This window comes from Trichomycterus rosablanca, chromosome 24, assembly GCF_030014385.1.
Source record: "Trichomycterus rosablanca isolate fTriRos1 chromosome 24, fTriRos1.hap1, whole genome shotgun sequence".
NCBI classification, from domain to species: Eukaryota; Metazoa; Chordata; class Actinopteri; order Siluriformes; family Trichomycteridae; genus Trichomycterus; species Trichomycterus rosablanca.
The window spans coordinates 4,747,498-4,763,424 of NC_086011.1; the positions used below are offsets into that span (position 1 = coordinate 4,747,498).

The 15,927-nt window shown below is 37.4% G+C and overlaps 1 protein-coding gene across 2 annotated transcripts; it reads left to right on the forward strand.

Moving 5' to 3' along the window:
* The first annotated feature begins 1,033 nt into the window (after positions 1–1,033).
* znf362a (zinc finger protein 362a) lies at positions 1,034–14,193 on the forward strand. Of its 2 annotated transcripts, XM_062986587.1 has the most exons (9): positions 1,034–1,121; positions 5,874–5,937; positions 6,131–6,377; positions 8,341–8,466; positions 9,145–9,484; positions 10,205–10,429; positions 10,510–10,588; positions 11,258–11,416; positions 12,192–14,193. In XM_062986587.1, the coding sequence occupies exons 2-9, from the start codon at positions 5,875–5,877 to the stop codon at positions 12,306–12,308; spliced, it is 1,356 nt and encodes a 451-aa protein (XP_062842657.1). In that variant the 5' UTR covers positions 1,034–1,121; position 5,874; the 3' UTR covers positions 12,309–14,193. The 2 variants fall into 2 exon arrangements, with proteins under 2 accessions (XP_062842657.1, XP_062842656.1); XM_062986586.1 differs by lacking the exon at positions 1,034–1,121 and having other exon boundaries at positions 5,847–5,937.
* The last annotated feature ends 1,734 nt before the right edge of the window (positions 14,194–15,927 follow it).

Below are 15,927 nucleotides of genomic sequence, written 5' to 3' on the forward strand. Positions count from 1 at the left end.
TCAGAAAACAAAGAAAACAGATTTCAGATTTAAGGTGAATAGAAGCTTTGTACTATAAAATGTTTTAGAACAGTGGTTAACAGGTGTCAGGTGTCAGACTAAACTACTTTATAAAGCCAAGTTAATGAATGTTCAAATGATGCTTTATGTAGAAATGTTCCTACCCAGAACTGCTACTCATCCATTTAATCCTGGAAAGCCCATTTCCCTCTGTGGCTATTTTAAATAGCAGTAAAAGAGAAGTTTAAAATGCTTTATTGGTTTTCAAAATGTTTATTTATTAGGATTTTTAACATCATGTTTTACATTCATGACAGAAACGATACTCGTTACACAAGATTCATCAGTTTAAGTCTTTAATATCAAACACAGTCTTGGACAATTTTCTATCTCCGAGTCACCTCACTTGCATGTCTTTGGACTGTTGGAGGAAACCAGAGCTCCTGGAGGAAACCCACACAGACACGGGGAGAGAACACGCAAACTCCACACAGAAAGGACCCGGACCGCCCCGCCTGGGAATCGAACCCAGGACCTTCTTGCTGTGAGGCGACAGTGCTACCCACCGAGCCGCTCTTAATTCAGGACAAAAGCTTGTGAAAGCTGGACTAATCATATTTGCCATAAGCTTTAAAACAAGCCCCTGTGCCATAAACTTTGCCATTAAGTCTCATGAACCAAGTAAAAGAGCTGGAGCATGGGCTTCTTTTCTGATAAAGACACAAACCCATGCACCCTGGTGTCTTCAAATGCAAACATTACACACTCCTGTGCTAAATACACAACATTTTGGGCTCAAAAAGCACACAAATCTTTTAAATCATTTTGTAGGTAACCTTGAAAGCACTAGATCTTTCAGAGGATGCAAAACCCGTGAGAAAGCCTGTTTTTGACTAGTTAGTGGGAGTAAGTACTTCACCCCCTGGCTCTTACTATGGTATAATGTTGAATATTTTTGGCTCTGATCGTACATGCTGATTGTTCTAGTGCTCAGGCTGCAGCACCCAGAAGTGAACGGTAGGCGACCCGGAAGGTCTGAACTCCAACTGAACGCAAGCTACAAGAAGATCTAACATTTTTATATGCAAACACTTGATTAATTCGCGCATCGACTCATTGGGGTGAGTGTGTGCTCGCTTGCTTTTGAATGCATGTGTAGTTTAGGTAGTTCGTGCGTTGTGGTGTGTGTGGGTTTGTGTGGAGTTATCCCAGCGCTCGGAAAAGTTCGAATAAAAAAATGTAGCTGAATGGCTGAACCGTGTCTGAGTCTACACGCCTGCATATCAGAAATGCATGAAATAAAAGACTGGCTGTAAATGGTGTGATGTTGTAGAATAACTGGGTAACATCTTGTGCAGATTGTGTGCTGCTGAGTGAGATGCATGGGGATTTTGTGCGGCGTGATTGTTGTAGGAAGTCTGTTTTTTTTTTCAGTCTTTTTTTTCTCGTCGAGCCGGGCTATTCAAACCTGCAGATCTAAGTAAACAATCATCGGTGCTCTTAATCTAAATAACCGCACTGCATCCTCTACATGTTGCAAACCCCATCACGATTCAGCGCTCATTTTCTGCTGCAAATGTGGGATCTGCAGAATATGGCGTCTTGTCCTTATAAAAATAAGACAGGCTGCCATTTTTGTTTTCCTTTTGTCTGAATTTTTTAATAAAACTGTCTGAGAATGTGGGAGAGGCGGCAGAGAGAGGCACTGGGGGATTGCGCCTCAAATCAGGCTTCAAATTCATTCTTATAGATCTGATTGTTTAGTTTGCATGCTATAAAAAACAGCGCTTTTAACTGGGATTGACTTCAAAGATGCCGATAGTTTAAAATTGGAAAAGTTGAAGAGCCGAACTTTGATCTCGGCTTTGATCGGGTTTTCTCAGAGGACGTCATAATCGTGGCTTGTGTTCATTGTATGTATATTGCTCTTTATTTGGATATAATAATGAACTTTGCCTAAAATTTTGCATAGATTTACATTTACAAGTTCTACTCGATTGTTGCCTCTTCTCACATCACTAATAATAACCACCTTTTTAACATATTTAAATCTGCACATTCTCTGTGTAATTAATAATTTAAGTAATATTTATTTACATTCTATTACTGTACTTATAAACTGCTGCTTATATTTTCTGTTTATAGGCCTACAGAAATACTACTGTAATACTGTAATGAACGACAAGCTATCCTCTCTATATAATAATAAAGTCCTTATTGGTGGGGTTAAATGAATAGTGCAGCCAGAAAAAGAATAAATTTGCTTTAACGTTTCTGGGCTTGTGTTGTTTTCTCCTAACCATTTATAATAAAAAGCCACTAATTTCCCCAAGGGGATCAATAAAGTCTTATCTTATCTTATCTTATCGTAATACTGGACCAATGACATCACTGTGTCTGTGTCATGCTTGGGGGAATTTAAAGCTGGTAAAAAAAGCTCATGGCAGCATAAACTCTTTAAAAGTGAACGTTTTTTGTGACGAGCAGTCTAGGGAATTAAGTTGAACTATTTCTGGTCCAGTTGTATCTGGCTTTTTTCTAATATTTGGGAAATAATGCACATTTTTAAAAACCCCACACAGACCTTTCTGCTACTAAAATGCTGCACCTTATCAAAATTGTCACATAAAACCCTTTTTTGCAGTACGATCAGTACATTGATCAAATGTACTGTTTATAAATTAAAAATTTAATACTTTAGGAAGTTAGAGTTTAGCAATAATTAAATCACTAAGTTTACCTACACCTAATGTATACTGCCAGAAATAGAATGTAAATGTGATTCATTACAAATAATCCTCATTATAGTGTATTACATACTATTAGCTTTAGTCAGTTAAGATTAATATTTTATTTTATTAAAAGATTAGTTAATCATGCCCTTTCTGTGGGTATTGTCAGTACGTTTATAACACTGTAGGTTTGCATGTACAGGATGGCCTGATAACTTTAACACACATGACTGCAGTAATTTGGTGTTTGGATTTAAATCCATTTTACTAATTTAAATGCAAACAAATAATTTTGGTGTTAGTGTGGAATTCTTTTAGGACATTACAATCCTCTCCTGCTTACATTGTGTGTACATTGCACATGATTCGTAGATAATCGAATTTGTGTGCAGATTTTGCATGAATTTGCGTTTGCCAGTTTTGCCTGATTGTAGATACTCACTGCAGTGTGTTTAGATAGACTGTATCAATCACTGGATCCTGATACGCTGACTTAGGTGACGCCAAATTCCACACATTACTAGTATCTATTTACAGCTTCTTTTTTGTAAGTATTATTTATTTGCAATATATTTCTTAAATACACCAGTGCTGATTATATTGTGTGTTAATAGAAATATAAAATATGTTAACACTGTCCACATACTTTTGGCCACATAGGGTATGTCTAGAGAGTTGTCTGTATGTTTCATGATGTGATATCAATAGAAATGTGCTTTACACTGCTTGTCTCAAATCGAACATACAGAGCTGCATTGTAGGAGGTTCGTGTTAGAGAGGAGCTGAGAGCCATTATTAATACAGAGATATGAGAATATCAGAGGTGTTATTCACACAGGACATCACATAAACATGATCAGGGCACAGCAGATGTCATGTCGATTAGCTTTCATTCTTAAAATGTTGAAATTGAGCCAAAAAAAAAAACAGAAGCAAACTTTCTACCAGAGTATTGTAGTCATCATATAAAAGGGGGTAAAGGATTTTGGCTGTATGACCCACTCATGGCTGCAGGCATGTTGTCTGGTATGGTTGCCAGTTTAAATTTTTAAACATTAAAATGTGTCAAACTGTTAATAAAACAAAATGAATCCTCAGGAAATGTATTAATAATTAACTTGAATGTAGCTTTGTGTACAACATCTTATGAACATATACTTTTCTGTTACTAAACATGCATTTGCTTTTTGGTCTGTTTTTTTTTTTCTCACTTTGTGGTTAAGCATTTTACGTTTTCACAGCAGCTTTTCAGATGCGCCTTAAGCCAAGTGCATTTAGTAGGCGGTCCAGGCACAGTTAGTGTGATGATGCCAGACACATTTCGAGTGCAGATTGCAGCTTTACGAAGGCATTTTTTCCATTACACTTTCTAACCTTTATACATCGAACCCTTCCAGCTTTGATGTCAGTTTTGCATCAGTAATTGAATAATAGGATCAACACAGTCCTACATTTTTACCTCTTTGTGTGGCACAAATTATTCATGCTGTAGTATTTGTATCTGTCTTTGAATGGGATTAGAAATAAAGCTGAATCATAAAATCTCCCAGGCCCCTTTGTGCTTCTTTAAAGTTTGATTAATGCCTCTCATTTAGATTCATAACTATTTTAAAGCCAGATTTTGCAACTGTACCAGGTCTGTTTTTTTGCCTTTTTGGGTAAAAAAAGTTGTTCCCAAATAAAGATTATTTTAGGAATATCATTTTCATGCATTATGTTTTTTTTCTGCTACACTGTGCAGTGCAGGTTTTGGCAGCATGGGCTGTTTAACTAGGGGGTCTGCACAGAGGAGTTTATTTGCACGAGCCAAAAATAATAAAGATGATACGTCCAGGCGTATGAAGCCCAGACTTTGCAGAATGTTTTCTTAATGGCAGTTATGGGTGTCTGTTTCACTTCCTGCTGGAACAGCGTCAAGACTTTTATGTATCGGCTTTGTGTTAAAGTTTATTTCTTAAAACTTGGACCCAGAATATGAGGCTTTTTGGGGGGCTGTTAGGTGTCAAAGTTGGTGATTTTTCATTCACAATCACTGGAGAATGCTGCCAGTTTTGTTTGTATGATCATGACTGGAATGGCAGATTAGGAGCGACTCTTATTTGCTTAGCTTTGCTTCACTTCGGTATAGGAAATGTGTAGCTAGGAGGAGTTTTCACACCTATAATGAAAATAAACCACAAACACACTAGATTTAATAAATGTCTTTGTGTTTTTACATGTGTACTCTACCAGCTTAAATAAAGTTTGAGTTTTGGTGTGACGGTTGCAGTTACTTTTTCCTTTGTGGGTTTGACATCATTTTCATGTCAGAATGTCACTGGTGTTCTAAAAAAGACTTTTCTGGCATACAGTTAAAAGTTTACATACACTTGTAGAGAAACATGTCATGTCTTGGCTTTTTAAAATGTTTGTGACTGTTCTCTTTAGAAGACTTAAAAGACTAGAAGAATTCTTAAAATGCAGGTTGTTAGACAAGCTGCTCTGTCAGAAATGTTTTCCTGGTATTTTTTGCGTGGGAACCTCTAATCCTACATGGGAATGTAAAGCTTGCCTGTAGCAGTGGACATTTTCACCTGTGTTTTAGCAGCTTCAAATTCATGGCCAACCTGATTGTACTGTGGCATATGGTTGAAAGCATATGACATATTTTATATAATTAAGTTCATGAAACTGGTGTGTGCACAAAGTATACTTTTGTAGGCATGATGGCGAAAGGCTTTAAGGCAGTTTGCATCCAAACTAGTATCTTAGTCACATTACTATGCCATCACCACTTTGCAATGGTTGGCTGCACAGATGAGTTCGCTTTCTCTGATGCCCTTTGTCTTGTGTTGCTTGTAGCAGACTAGTCCCTGTCGTGATGTTGTCAATCCAGCTTATTGTTGGTCCTCCTCATCTTTGGAGTCCTTCCACAAACTGTGTTATAACACTGCCTTTAATGTTTTTTTATGTATGTGCCTCATTACAGGCCCAAAATTATGTAACTTGCAGGACTTGCTCAGTGGACGTCATCTTCCTCCATGAGATGATCTGCTGTTTTTGATGCACGTTACCAAAAACCTGACAGTACTAAAAACACTGTTGTAAATAAATGTTTATGCGATGTAACAAAGGAGTGTTTTTTATGTTTTTCCCCTCTAGCATGGCAGAGCCACGGTTTAATAACCCATACTTCTGGCCTCCACCGCCTGCAATGCCTGGTCAGGTGAGGGTCAACAATTCTTTGTTTCGTTTTTCTGTCTACAAAATCTCTGATGGAATCTGTTAAAAAATTTAATTTAAAGTATCCACAGTTTAGTGTCTTTTTATGTTAAATTAAATAATCACTTATTGTCTGTGCCAGTGTGTACCAGGGTCATTCTACTACCATCTCACAGTTTCCTCACTGTTTTTTTTAGCTCGACAACCTTGTTCTAATCAACAAGATCAAAGAGCAGCTGATGGCAGAGAAGATCAGACCACCACACTTACCCCCCACATCAATCCAATCCCAACAGCCACTGCTGGTCCCACCAACACTTACTGAAGGTGGTCAGCATGCCATGGCAGTGTCTAAACTTCAGCAGATGCCAGGGCTCTCTCCTCATAGCCCTACACAGCCTGATGTTGCCCTGCATGCCAGACCAGCCTCAAGCTCAGTCACAGGTAACTAGAGATGTATGAGTACCGATACTAGTATCGGGTATTAGCCAGATACCTCGCTCATTAACTCGTACTCGTACTCGCAAACGAGGCTCCGATACTAAACATCCGATACCTTGTGCCTAGTGCACGTTACTGCGTTAACGCAGGAGTTTTCAACCTGTGGGGCGCGAGTGCCTGACCGGGGGGGGCGCGACATTACGAGATTTTTTTTACTTCTAAAATTAAAGCAATTAATTTTTCACCCACGGGAGACAGATTGAATTATTCTCACTGACCACGCTCACACGCACGTTTAATGTTATTTAGTTCCGTTTGACAAAAAAAAACCTTCAAAATAGAGCTCACAGTGAAGATAACCGGTGTCAAAAGCGTTTGTTATATTACAAGTGTTATAGGACGTGTTTGTGTTCAATACTCTGTTCACAGTGTCGATACAGGAGTCGACTCATTTTAAGCGCAGCATAAGTTTCTTTTCTCAGTCAATTCTCCGTTTTTACTGTTATAATAAATGTTGCGGTTGTAAATAAACACCAACTACTACAGAACATTTTGTGTGACTCGCTTACCTTAAAAAGCTCAGGCTTAACTATACTGGTTATTACCACAGAGCGGGAGCCGACTCAGAGTCGTTTACGATTTACCGGGGTGAACCCACGAATGGATGTGCTGATAGAATCGGCTCAGATGGGATCGGACTGTATTATCTTTTTAAAGTAAATATTTCAATCAGCAGAATCGCATCGCATGTATGATGTGCACAACGTTAATTACGTGCGTTTATTAATGATGAACGTTAATCACGTACAGTGTTTTTTTTTTTTTTTTTACAATTAGTGATGGCAACCCAAGCAACTGTTCCACTGCACTATTTTACACTAAAAACTACACTATTCCATAATGCTCCAGATTGCATCATTTTAAATAGGTATCGGTATCGGCGAGTACAAAAATACATGTACTTGTACTCGTACTCGGTTGGGAAACAATTGTATTGATGCATCCCTACAGGTAATGGCATGAAATCACCCTGCGTTCCGCACCTGTAAATAAGTAAATAAACAGCCAGTCTTTTTCTTAAACTCACTCCAAAAATTTTTGCATAAAGAGAATTTGTCCTCTAAGAAGCAAAGTGTTGACATGAGCCTAGCAGTGCATGATTTATTAGTAAATAGAAATACTGAGTTTTTCTTCAGTTTGATACGGACACGATGACCTCACTGGGTCTGTAATTTCTGGCTTTTTTCCACTATTACAAATAGCCAAACATGTCTGTTCCCCTTAAATAAATACATCATGTTTCTGCTTATCCCGGATGTGCGTAAACACTATTTTTTAATTGATGTTTCATGCACAACAATTGCAAACAGGTATCATAATTCAATTATATAAAGGAAATTATACGCTTCTAACTTTGCCACTACAGAAGGTCCTTTCCTGTTCCAGGATGACTGTGCCCCTGTGTTTTATACAAGCTCTATAAAGACATGACGAAAAGCTTGGTTTAAAGAAACGCCGGTGTCCTGCACAGAGCCCTGACTTCATCACCACTAAAAAGCTTTGGATTAACCCGGAACATCAACTGAGGCTTCTTCGTGATATCAGTGCCCAGCCATACGAATGCTCTTTTGACTGAATGGGCACAAATTCCCACAGAGATTGGTTATATTATAGGTTGAATTTGTAACTTAAAAAAAACCAATAAATAAAAAAATTAATAACATTTGCCTACAAATTAACAATGAAAAATGTAAGTATTCTTCACGTAGGTAATAGCTTGAATCCTGTCTGGAGTTCGGTTGTACTTTTAAATCTGGTTATTGCACCGGCCATAAAGGATGCTGGGCTGTCTTTTGACATTCATCCTACCACTCTAGTCAAGTGTCCACATACTTTTGCTCATATAGCATATATGAAGCAGGGGTGCCCATGAAGTTTTTGTAAACAAGCTGTATGTTTCTGACAGGACGTATTCTCGGAGATGTAAACTTGAATCTGGATGACAAGGCTGCCTTAAAAGCTAGAGGACTCTGGGAGGACTGGCATTTACGACAGATTATAGACCAGCCGTCAAGAGCAAACCATCTGTCAGGTAACAGTGCTGTTGATTCATATAGTGTTTTGAAAAAGTTCTGATCTGTATAGATGTTACGATAAATTAGATTGTTTTAGAGTATTAATCAAAATGTGATATAAAGGGGGCATTCGGGTATCCCATCGATCTTTACACTAGCCTGCCTCTGAGATCCAGGTTCGAAATGATTTTGTTGCAATGATTAATAATAATAAAGAGTGACAATACAAAAGTAATTTAAGTAAAAACATGATACATTTTGTAATGTATCACTAACCAGTTAGTGTGGATTTGCACAGTGACATGCATAAGCAACAGCTTGTAATGAGACGCCTCTTAGTTTGCCTCTTTGTTTTTATGTTTCAATAACTAAACTGACCTAATTAAATTGGGTGAACTGGTTTGATTAGGCAACCAAGGAGTGTTATAATGCCTGTCAATTCAAAAAGCTTTGCATCATACTGGTGTACAGCATTCTGGTGTTTTAGCATAGAAAGGGTGTTGCCATGTATTTTTGAAATAAGGAATAATAATTGTGGTTGCCTTTTTTTTCAGAAAGCTAGCTGTATCATCTGTCTGGTTAAGGGTTTAATCAGTGGTTTTATTAGAAGCTTGATTTCCAGATTTTGCTTTTTATCTGAGTTCTTGACCACAGACTGTTTCCTTTTCTTAATTTCTGTCTCTTTGTTTGTATAGCACTGTCCTCTCGTAACCAGAACCAGAACAGCTCAGACTCTGGTAGCCCTGCCACTCTGACATCTAACACCAGCACCATAAGCCAAGCGCGCCATGGAGCAACTTTCTCCACAAACCTCGCCTCAGGACTGCCCAGTGCCTCAGGTACAGAATCATTCAAACACAGTGTTGGGCTGACGGGACTGCTGGGACCACCTCCTAAAACTGGAGGACGAGGCCGCAAGAAGATCAAAGCAGAAAACACCTCCGGTCCTTTGCTGGTTGTACCCTACCCCATCCTGGCTTCAGGAGCCGACCAATCATCTGTAACCATTACTGCCAAAGAGGGCAAAATGTACAGGTAGATGCATAATCGTGAAAATGTTACTGAAGCTTTGTTTACTTTTCTTAAATATAAAATCAGCTCCAAAATTCTTAGGATTCTAGATAAAGATAAGTAAAAATTGGTGGGAAAAGTCCTGTTACATTACATATGTTTAGCAAAACCTCTTTCTTATAGTGGATCTCTTCAGATTCTCCAGGTTTCTAAGTCCTCTGTTAGGCTCTCTCTAGCTCACTCAAAGCTTTTTAATAGGGTTTGGGACTGGGATGGCAATGACAACACTTTAATTGTGTGCTCTTGCCATTTTCTGTGGATTTAGTCATACATTTCGTATTGTCAATTGGATACAAGCCAGTTGGCCATATTTCTTTTGTTTGTTCTATCTGACCTGATCTTGGTTTCTGTCAAAGTTCTGGTGTATCTAAGGAACTACTGTCAAATTTATTTGTTGCAACCAGTTAGTGAAGGTGCCATCTGTAGATTTGAAAACCGTAATGTTCAGCTGTAATATTTGCTGAAATGTTTGCATCTCTAACCATCTTCCTCAGTTCTTTTACTGGCATTGTCTGAATTATGAAGGTCAACAAGATTTCTAACCACACCAAATTGAAGTATGTAGTGTACCTCATCATTTTTAGGAGCTATGCCAGCTTATATATTTCAAGACCTGCATTTGTGGCACTTTTATGCCAGTTATTTGCATAAACTTGACTCTCTGTGTCTTTTTTTCTTTTCCAGGTGTAAAGTGTGCCCACTCACATTTTTTTCCAAATCAGACATGCAAATCCACTCAAAGTCTCACACTGAGGCTAAGCCACACAAATGCCCTCACTGCACGAAGTCGTTCGCCAACGCCTCCTACCTGGCACAGCATTTACGCATTCATCTGGGAGTGAAACCTTATCACTGCTCGTACTGTGAGAAATCCTTCCGCCAGCTCTCACACCTACAGCAACACACTAGGTACAATAAATAGATCTATTTTGTTTAAAGAGAAAATTGATTAGGTTAAAATAATTTTATTGTTTTTGTCGTATTTGCAGAATTCACACAGGAGATCGACCTTATAAATGTGTTCAACCAGGCTGTGATAAAGCCTTCACACAACTCTCCAATCTACAAGTAAGGCCATGTAATATCATTCTCTGATAAAGTAATACACCATACAGTCATTACAGCTTTGTCTTGCTGTATCTGTACAGATGATGGAGACTGTACAGGTACAACATGCACTACAAACACACCTGCCCATTTTGTTGATTTTGTTTTCAGTACTAGCAGAATACCATTTTTTACCTTCAAATTGTTGTTTCAGATTCTACAATTAATAGCCATGTACACTTACTTTCTTTGTTATGACAGATGTACTTTGTTTAAACAACACGTGAGGTGCAGCCTCATAATTATAGTGTAACTATAATTAGACATTGCTTTGTACAGTAGTGCATTTTGGAACAGGGCCCACGTCAATCACAATTATTTCTCAGGCTCTGCCTTCAGGATGCAATTGTTAGCTTATTCAGAGAGATTTTAAGACCCTGAGATTACAACCTTATCCAAAAATGAAAACCTAGGGTGTTATGACATTATTGTCAACCTTCTTGAGGTTTGTATGACACCATATAATAACAAAACTGTATTACTGTATGGTATAGTTATTCTACAGACCTATTTCAATGCTCCATTTGTACTGAAACAAGACAGTTTATGTCGTTCATTTAAATAACTACATGAACACATGTAATTGTTTATAAATTAAAACATGTTGATGTTGGACTTTCTATCTTGCAGTCTCACCAGAGATCCCACAATAAAGACAAGCCATACAAGTGCTCCAACTGCTACCGAGCTTACTCCGACTCTGCCTCACTGCAGATCCACCTAGCAGCTCACGCCATCAAAAATGCAAAAGCTTACTGCTGCAGCATGTGTGGGAGAGCCTACACCTCAGTAAGTACAACCTGACTTTTACCTTCAAAAATCCATACATTTATAGTCATTACATTCTAACCTGCCGCCCAAAACCCCCAAAAGTTAGAGTTTACAAGTAAGAAAGTTTGTGAACCCTTTGGGGGTGTTTTTTGCGTTAGATACTCATTAACTGTGATTTTTTTTTAATGTAAATCATAATATATACTTACAATTGTACTTGTTTTTGACTATTTAAAAAAAACACTGTTGCAATATTTACAGTTTAAATATAAAAATAATGCATTGACATTGAGTTTTTAAATGTCCCAACAACGCTGCTGCACCTGCTAAACTTAAGCAAGTACAACACATTGCCATGTTGGTGTTACATTTATGTTTACGGCGTTTAGCAGACGCCTTTATCCAAAGCGACTTACATTACAGTATGTAGTCTGAGCAATTAAGGGTTAAGGGCCTTGCTCAAGGGCCCAACAGCAGCAACCTGCCAGTGGTGGGGCTTGAACCAGTTACCTTCTGATTACTAGTCCAGTACCTTAACCACTAGGCTATGGCTTGCAGTGCTGAGAAAAGTCCACCACCCAATTAACATCGGGTTAGTGGGGATCACTTTTGATTAATATATAGGGTATAGGGGTTTACAAATTGTGTATACCAGGTGAATGGGCTATTGTCAGTAATTGTATACTGGTGTAGATTTTTAAATAACAATAATGTAAGTACCAGATGTGTAATTACTGCGGCATTAAAGTGAATTAGTGTTCCAAACCACTTGTCTTATTTTTATTACTTCTAGGAGACCTACCTGATGAAGCACATGTCTAAACACACAGTAGTGGAGCACCTGGTGACCCAGCACTCCCCACCGAGAACTGAGTCGCCCAACATCCCCATACGTATCTCCCTCATCTGAACCGGTCAGTCCCCCACCATAGCATAAAAAACAACCCAGTCACCTCATATTGGTGGTGCTTTCTTTTACTCAATCATTCCTTTATTCTGGGATACATTCCAAAATGTATTACCTGCCTCTCAGTAACAGAGGCCAGGTCGATTTTTAAAGATTTTATTTACACAAATGCTCTCTTCAGCTCGATCCGAGTTTGAGACAAGAGAACATTAGGGACATCCAAAGACAGTTTTGCAGCACTTTGAGGCCTTGTGGCTAAAAATATTGAGTCTGTTTAGACAGTAAATGCTTAGTTCTTGGCAGCTAAATATTTGGACGATGTTATGCAGTTAAAAACTGTCGTTTACATTCCGTTCTGTCCTATTATTATATCCAGTGAAACTCAAGCTGAGACCTACTATATTTCAAGCATGGACCAAGTCCAACCCTTGTTTCTTTTCTTTTTGGTATCTTGTGTCTTTTTATTAGTGAATTCTTGATCAGAAATGTGTATTCGGTCAAGAAACTCATTCCTTTTTGTGTGTTATACTTTGGTATGCATTTCTGAATGTTATATTTTCTTTTATTTTTTATGTAAATGTACTGCAGTGTAATGCAATACAAAGCTACACTTTTCGAGAGTTGATTAACGTGCCAAAAACAAAATACACAAGAACGTAATACGCTGGTATCTCAACTCTGGTGTACATAAACCCGTACACACATTGACACTGCCATGTATAAACTGAATATTATTTGACATGTTATTTTAAGCTACAGAGTGCTGTACGGTGCTGTGCAAAAGTTTTAAGCCAACTATTTATCTGGAGTGTTTATTTGTAAGTAAAGCGTTATATAACGTTAAAATAAGGGTGAAATGGAGGCACTTGGATGGCACAACAGTCTGTTACACTAGCCCACCACTGCTGAGATCCGGATTCCAATCTCAGTGGTGCTGTTGGCCAGCCTGGTGTCTGGCTAGCAGACTGGCTATGTCTGAGGAGGGGTGTTTCCAAAGTCCATGCACCCAGTTTTCCCAGTGGAACTGGGCCTATATATATTTTATATATATATTGATATATATCAATAAGGCAGAAATAAAGCACAGCATCATTGGTCATTCTGTTAAAATAAAACAATCAACAGAAGGTGGTGGGCGGTGTAATGGAGCCCAGTAGGAAGCAGAGGATTGTTTTTGTTTCTGGATTGTGCTGTTTCTGGGTCTGTTCACAACCCACCATGTAAATTTTGCACACTTTTTACGCCAGGTGCCCTTCCTAATAGGGCAACCCTATTTACCCGGGCTTTGGATGGTGCTAAGAGTGCTCTGATATGTGTCCCCACCATGACCCTAATCAGGAAAAATTGTAAAATGTAGTTGTATCGGTTTTTTTTTCTTTATGCTAAAAAGTTCCAGATGAATAGCTTTAAATGTGTTTTTCTCAGGTGGCCTAACACTTTTGCATAGTGTTGTATGTTTAACATAAAAGGTCAGTAATTGGTCAGTGGTCCTGTGTACATATGTCTGTTTAAACTTCTTCTGTTCTTATCACTCATGTATTACCATGTCTAAGTATTAATAAATGCTATTATATACATTTCTATACAGTCAAGCCTTAAATATTTTATCACTAATAGTTTATCATTACATTTTATACTCAAGTTTACCATATTGGTGTTCTCATTGTACTCAGTACTGTATGCTTTTTCTTTTTTCAGCATGAATATTCTGTAAATAAACTATAAAATAAGTAACTGTAACCCATTAATATCAAATCTAGTTATTTCAAATGTTTTTTTTTTTTGTCTTGCATTGTGGTACGCTAAATACAAGGTTGCCTTGGCTGCTATATGCAAAGTCAAGACTTAGAACGGTCTTATAAGAAAATAAATTTTAAAAAAGTCTGAATATATTTTGTTTGTGTTTTATTTTGGGTTTAGCATGTGCACTGGGAATCTGGATCTTGGCCAGAATTATTAATGCTTTTAATTCCGATTTACTGTAAACAAATAAAACAGAGAGCTCACATTCCCCTATGTATTACTGTATAATCCCTTTTATAGCATTTATTTCAAAGCATTGGTTTTGATGTAGAGAAAGGTACGTCATTGCTTAAGTACGATTCAATGGAAATCTGACCTTTCAGACTAATAAATTGACAATCAGTTTCACAAATTTGCTTTTCAGTACTGCTAAATACTAGACATTCTGAGTGCATATATCTACTATATATGTTCACATTTGTTTTTTGACTTGTATTGTAAAAAAGTAAGGGTTGTGTGTTTATGATCCCAGGAACATTAAACTCAATGTAAAGTATAGAGGTAAAACAATGATATTGGGGCTTATGTTTATTTTGTGAAGTGTACTGTAGCATTACCTCTCTTTGAGAGAGATATGAATGAAGCCATGTACCTGGACATAAAGAGAACAATTTAATCAGCAAACAAATCGTGACCTTTCCAAATATTTAGCCAATAGAATAAAATACTGGTTTACAAAGGATTAAGGCGCTTGCATGGCTTAGTCTCATAAATTAAATCCAGTTGAAAAATTAATGGATTTTAAAGTTGCGAGTAATTCAAAGGGACCCTGGCAACCTTGAAGAATGAAAGACGAATTGCCGATAGCAGCTTCAAAACAAAGTACTGTTAGTAATTTCTAATGTCTAAAAAACACTTTTCTCTCTAGTCATTTGTTTATTTACATAAAAGTATGCATTTAAATGTCAAATTATTATTTATGGGAAATGACAAACATAATTATTGGCCTATTCATTAAATAAGCATAATAAAGATTGATATTTAACATTTGCGTCTAACTTTCTAAGTGGTCTGTATTTCCTCCAGCAGGAAGAGACATAGACCCAACATCTCTGAGAAGTCTAATTGCAATCATATAGCAATCAACACAAATAACTGAAATGGCATTCCACAAAGCATTGAGGCACAAAGCACAAAACATGTTAAATGTAAAACCTGTTCTTTTGTATTTTTAATAATTAATTTGGAATTAAATAAAGGTGCAAGAGAATTCAGAATCGTAGTCAATCGAGTAAAGTTACATTTACATTCTTTATTCAGGATGACTGGTGTTTAAACCAAAGCATCCACTGTTTTGGTTGCACTGCATATTAGACTCTACTAAGTAGTAAATAAAAAAAACACCACAATTAGTCCATACTTCAGCTTTGTTGCCAGTGTCTCGTCTCTTCATGCCACTAATATGTAGGTAAATAGCTTTAAAACCACAAAGCCAGGCTATCGTACAGAAAGGTTTGGGAAAGAAATGTAAGCAACTTATTCAAGACATGCTTGCAGAGTTTTTCTTTTTATATGGCTGAAATCTGGCTATTGCTAGTACACTGTGTCACATTGGTCAAGTAAAGCAGAATTTTGCAACATTAGCAAATTAGCTGACAGTCCTCCAGTGGAAATGGCAGTTAACTAATTGATCTTAAGCTTGCAAATTTCTATGAATGTGTCTCTAATAATTTTAATGTTGGATATACTTGCCTCAAAGTTGTCTTAAAGTATGATGCTATTCTTAAACTTAAACATTAGGACTTCATGTCTATCAGAATCAGTCCTTTAAATGAGGTAACTATTTTAAACTATTTTTGTTTTTCAGTTAAGTGAAACT